Source organism: Temnothorax curvispinosus, unplaced genomic scaffold (assembly GCF_003070985.1).
Source record: "Temnothorax curvispinosus isolate PA1 unplaced genomic scaffold, ASM307098v1 QBEX01005011.1, whole genome shotgun sequence".
Classification (NCBI taxonomy): Eukaryota; Metazoa; Arthropoda; class Insecta; order Hymenoptera; family Formicidae; genus Temnothorax; species Temnothorax curvispinosus.
The window spans coordinates 252,286-258,502 of NW_020214791.1; the positions used below are offsets into that span (position 1 = coordinate 252,286).

The 6,217-nt window shown below is 43.5% G+C and overlaps 1 protein-coding gene across 4 annotated transcripts in view; it reads right to left on the minus strand.

The window, feature by feature from the left end:
* LOC112454324 (semaphorin-2A) overlaps positions 1-6,217 on the minus strand; it is a 308,067-nt gene that overhangs the window by 27,022 nt on the left and 274,828 nt on the right. For all 4 annotated transcript variants that reach the window (XM_025015633.1, XM_025015635.1, XM_025015634.1 and 1 more), the window contains one exon: positions 1,285-1,336. In XM_025015633.1, the coding sequence (XP_024871401.1) occupies positions 1,285-1,336 (52 nt within the window). The remainder of the gene's footprint in view (positions 1-1,284; positions 1,337-6,217) is intronic.

The following is a 6,217-nucleotide window of genomic DNA, read 5'->3' on the forward strand; positions in this document are numbered from 1 at the left end:
TTTCGTCCCGGTTAGAGTCAACCGAATGAACGGAATCGTAGATAGCCACCGCCAGGTGGAAGCGACTTGTCGCATCTTGTCGCAAACGGGGAGGGTTAAAAAGCAATTTTCCCTCTCCGGCCTCTGAGCGTCTGGCAGCTGACCACCGTTCTCGGCGCGGAGGCATCGGGAGCAAAATCTCAACGTAGCAATTTTGATTCAATCTCCAACGACCAAGCGCGTCGTATTTTACTAAAACTCACTCGATAGCGTTCGTGTACGTAAAAAAAAAATATTTATTGATGTGAAAATATAAGAATGACAAAATAAAAATTGTGTCGGTTTAGAAGAAACGACACAAAAAATAAAACATTTTGTAATTTTGTGTGTGTATGTGTAACAGCCTCGTAATTAAAATGCGCCTATGATTGTTCATATCTCGTACGATATGCATAATTCGTACGATACGCAAATATGCACTTTGCGAATACAGTATATATGAGCTTTTAAACCGAATCCCCGCCGGGCAAGGGAGAGCGTGGAAAAATCATTGTACGATTCGTTCGACTACAATGGATCGCTTAGCCGGCAGATACGCGTCAGCTGTCCCGATGACGTCGGTGTCGTTTCGCTTGGCTATGCATGATTGACAGTTTTATGGGGACGAGCGGAGCCCACTTTCCAAGTTACGACCGGGGTCTGGTTTTATCGCCCTCTCTCAAACGGGGACCAAACATTATGCGACATTTAATGCTAATCGATACGAAGACAGCCAAAGGGGGAGGGAGAGGGGTGAAAAGCGCGTGGTACAGCGAACAAAGTTCTTTTTGAGATTTACTGGCAAATGAATTCTTTATGCGCGGTTCAAGAAAAATGAATTTAGACCTCATAGTCTATAGGTAATATTAAAATCGCGTTCCACTTAATACTAAAATTCTATTCCATTTTAATTACTTGACAGCTCTAAAGTATGATTATGAAGACTATTATCCTCACATTTTAAATACGAAGAACGTTCACTTAAATACATTAAAATTCAACTTTTTATCGCACGTATCACGTAATTAAAAGTTATAAACCTTGTTAAAGTTCTACGAAGTTGTTTCTAGAAGCTTCATCATGCTGAAACAGAGGGGATCACGTTTTCACGTTTAAAGCTAAATACGACTTTAAATATAGGTTTAATTCGTTGGTTCAAATACGTAAACAGTAAACTCGATGCAAACATAAGATGACGCGTGTTATCACATTAAGCGCTAAACGCGCCGATAGGAGCCGAAATGTATAAAAGTCTGGGCAACTCACCTCGCAGTTGGAATGACTGATGTTGCTTAGATTTAGCCTGAAGATCTTGTCCCTGAAAGCAGAAGAGGAAAGTTTCGTGTTAGCGTAACGGTCGAATTAAGCGTGGTCGCGATAGACGAAAGGGTCGAGGGGTAAATTTTCATTCCCAACGTCTGCGAGATGCATTACTCTCCGTGACTCGACCCTACCTTATCTCGCCACGGTTATGTATGGTTGTGTAGCACCGTGGCACTTTGCTTACGGCTCTCCGCCACGGCAAATGCCAGCGCAAACGGCATGGAATTTCTATGAGGGTAGGAGAAGAAGAGACCGGAGAGTAAAGTGGGACGAGTTCCTTTCTGACCGAGTTTTGCGTTGTATTTTCTTTACCCCACGGTAGCCGAAGTCACGTCGTGCCGTTTGTTTTTATTAGGATTTTATTCCTCGGAAGAGATCGCGTTGTTCACGTTCGAGACTGACGGATAAGACATAATAAGTATCGGAATCGATGAGTTGAAATAAACAGCGCGGATTACGCAACGCGTCATGAAAGTTCTCGTATGAAAGTCGATACGGACTGCCATTAGTATTAATAATTTCGCTTCAGTTGTCGTGGCATTAATTTCACGTTTCAACGTAGAAATGATACGTTTCACGTATTCCGATCAATATAGCAGAGCCAGTCGTTATAATCAATGCGGGGAAACTGCGACGATTTTCATATAAATCTCTTCGCAACCACCGCGCGACGGCAATCTGAGGTGCTGCGCTCGATCACACGTGAAAGGTATACGCGCTGCTGGGCGCCACCGATCGTAAATCGAATTTACCCAGTTTTCAAATGTGTGTGTTTCGCAACATTAACGCCGGCGCGCCGCATAACTTTATCCCAATAGCCATTCATCATCGCGTTTCAATAGAAATACGCAGTCAGACGGAATGCGCTCGCGGAACGTGAAAAAAGAGAGAGAGAGAGAGAGAGAGAGAGAGAGAGAGAGAGAGAAGATAGAAAGAAGACCTATCCCTCAGCGGCTCTCCTTTTTCATTCATTCTGTGCATCGCGCCGTGAAAAAGTAAATACCGATGTGGAAAAACAAATCCGTACTTTGGAATCTACCCGCGTCGAACTTTCGTCTCGGCGAACTTTTAGAGGGTTCAGCAGGTGGAAAGGAAACGCGAAGGGAGAAGGGGGAGGGGGCGGGGAAGGCGAGTATCGTCTACGTGCTGGCACGTCGCTCATGCTAGCGAAAGAAAAAATTCGTAGGAAAGTAATTTGTGGGAGAAACTCAGCGTAAAGGGCGGATTGCTGCGAAGTCATCGCTCAGTCGCTTTGAAATCCAATTGGTAAAACGTGCGTAATCAAACCGAGAAATTACTTCGCCGCTGAAAATCGCGGAGGAAAAATTTCATTAAGATCTCATTGACACGCTTCCACGAGAAGTGGAACATTTTCTAAAAATAAAGAAAGTGTTACTTGAGAATCAGGGAAAGAATTCGGTTCAATTTAACATTTTACATCGCCTTAAGGGCTTTCGAGAGAAAGTTTAATTAAAATCTCGAGCAGTTTGCCGAGGTCGTACAGCAATTTCTTAAACTATTAAAGATGCCTTGTAGACTGCGGAAGAAATTTCAACAAATTTCATTGCTAATTATGCAAATAGGGGACAAAGACTTAATTAATTAGAGGATCCGTATAACATCTGCGCGACAGTCTAAACAATGCGCCGCGTATGACCGTACGAATTGTCCGTGTTTCCGTCCGAAATAGGTCGCGGTTTGAGATAACAGCTGCACCGCTTTTATGTCTGGGTATAGGGTTTCGCTTGCGTAATACGGACATTTTCACCGTGAGCGAGGAGGAGCCTGACGAATGCCGAGCGAAATCCGAAAAGCATCGTTGTCTGAATTTGTGGTTGTGCGTGACGGACAGCTCTGACCCGGGATGCATTATCCAACGCGTCGAGATCTATCCCCCTCGCTCTTCTCCTTTCCTCGCTCTACTCTGGGGGAATACATGACAAGGGCCAGAGAAGTGGCGTTTGCAACAGTGCTATTTACCCCGACGCCTTCGGGAAGGAGATGTATATCCGCGAAAAAGAGATGGGTTTAACATAATAGAACGATTTTAATAATTCCCCGGTATAAATCAACGAATGTATACACGTCGGAATAACGTTACGTCCGCGTTTCAATAAACCGCAATGCAGCTCTGACGTTTTAATACGTCACTTTTCATAAAATAATAGTGAAAATAAACGTGCGTGCACGGGCGGTAAGTAATAAAGCGATATGGAAAACGGATGGAACGTTACGATTGAAATACGCGATTTAGCATGAATTAAATTTAACCTAATTCTTCTATACAATTTTATCGGCTGTAGCCCGACGGATAATCCGCTAAATCGATATACGACATCCGAAGTGCTAACATCGTCGAAAATGTCCGGAAAAGAGAGAGAGGAGGGGGAGGAAGGGAAAAGAAAAGAGAGAGAAAGAGCTCAATTGCCACGGTTAGCTCAGCAACGCCGCAAACCTGTGACCGTTTTCACCTCGCTAACATTCGCGATCGTAACTCACTTCTCTCACGCTATTTCGAGCTCTTCCCAGGTTGTTGCAGCGAGCATTACGAAGGTAAAATTTCTCCATTGCGTTTCTGGCAACGGCTATTGAGGACAATTAGGAGAAATACCGATCGCAACTAGATGCGACGTGTTAATCCCCGGTCGTGGTCGTTTTTCCTGCCGAATTGTCGTGGCCACAATAGAAGTCTGGCGAGAAAAACGGCAGGTACGACCGAACGAGACGAAAATATGATCGACGAATTTTTATCTCGTTTCGCTAGACGCACGGCAGACACGAGCCGCGAACTCGGATATAAGCGAGCTGTATATATTTTTTTTTCGTACGGTCTCGCCAGCGGCCTCTGGCTTGATAATTGGAAGCGTTCAATTAGCGTACCTTAATTGCGGAGCGAACCGCACAACGCGGGTGCCGATTCTCAAACTACAATTAATGGCTATCACCTTTCTAATTAACGAGGAACGATGCTCGCGCGTGTATCGATCGTCGCGTGCGATAACAGAGGAAAAACGGCATCGCGAAGAATGGGTACAGCGAGGGATGCGAGAAAAGAATCGTGATCCAGAGATTACGCGAGTGAATCGATATATATAAGATCGAATGTTTTAAAAGCATTTAAAAATTATGTCCCTAAGTTCATGAAGCTTAAATATCTCTTATCGTTGAAGAAGGAATATCGAAACGATTTCCTTTCGGACTCTTATCAGAATTCTCTTCGATATTGTAGTTTCGTAGATAGATACGTATGTATATACAAGGCGACGCAAGCACGTGGAACGAAGCCAGGAAACGGGAAATGTTGAAGTCGAAGTAGCCGCTTTCCTTGGGAAATGCAATTTATCGTAACTGCGCTTTTTCTTTTGTCGCCCCATATGGCGAGCTCATCCCGTCGCAAAGATGAAAGAGAAAGAGAGAAAGAGAGAGAGAGGTGGTTATTCCAAAAGCGGAAGCTTTTATGCAATTGTGACGTTTTATTTTCCCGTCGTACAGAAATATGATTTATATCTTTTTTAATTAGATTTCTCTCTACGTTCAAATTAGTTGTTACTTTATTTTTTTATTTTAATTAAAAGAATCGTACATTTTGAGTGTCAACATTAATTATTTTATATGTTTTATATATGTGTTTCTTCTCTCGAAGAGAAATTAAATTGTAACCACTTTTGCTACCTATGTATTGCGAGTTATAAGTCCTTCAAGTGATTCCAAAGCGGTGAAATCAATTGAGCGTCTCATCTCGTTGACGGAAACATACTCGCGTGTTCGAATTGTAAGAGAACTTCGTAAGACGATCTGTTCCGTCTCTCTCACAGAGGGATTAAACAACCATCGTTCCTGTCTGTCTCGGGGATTTCTTTGTATCCGTGAGCATTGGAAGACCCGTCCCCGCTGCGTCTCCATTATCAGGGCTTTGTAACATTTTGCTGGCATTTACTAAATTAAGGGGAGGGAGGGAACACAAAAGAGAAAGGAAAACGGGGAGAACGTTAGCGGATGGTCGCCGAGGGTGGCGGCGACAGAAGCGGCTGGGACCGAATCAAGAAATAATACTCCGCTGAGATAATGATGCGACATCTCCCCCCGCAATCTGTACCCGGGCCCGCGCATAGGGCCGACCCTTTAGCTTTCGCTCCCGCCGAGTCACTATCGAGAAAATAGTAACGCGATACTCGTGCGAACAGCGAAGAGTCGATCGATTTAACGGTTTTACCACGGCTACCTAGGGAACGTCAAGGAAACTCTTCGTGGAACTTTTAATTACGGCTAGGTTGCGTGAGAGATCTGAATCGGGATGGGAATCAGGAAATATTAAGAGATACGCGCATGTAAGAGAGTTTAGCATACGGTGTACAACGAGAACACAATTGATAAAGAACCGATAACGCGAGTAAGTTTCGAGTTAAGAATTCGTCATTGTCCGCGATATGCATATAAAGTCGCAATATACAATTTCAGGCGCAATGTCTAAGGTTGTTACGTTTGAAGGATGAAATAGCAAATTCATTAATTCTGATTTCTGTTGACACGGCGTTTTTCATTTCCTCGACAACCATAATTGCCGAGATCGTCAGTTTCGATTTGTATTATATGTTTGCATTTCTTGCCGTTTTCTTCCGCGGCTCAAAGGCTGCGAATAAATTGCCTCTCTGCAAAGTGAAACATTTAGAGCGAGAAGATTCTGATCATCTTCTATAAAGCGAAGCAGACAAGTAAATAAGTCCGCGGTTTTCACGAACAATAATAACAAAAGTGGTAAACAGAAATATGCATGCAGTCGTGAAGTGGAACAGCCTGGATACTGCAAAATGAAAATGTTTCAAATATTTTCTCTCTCTCTCTCTCTCTCTCTCTCTCTCTCTCTCTCTCTCTCTCT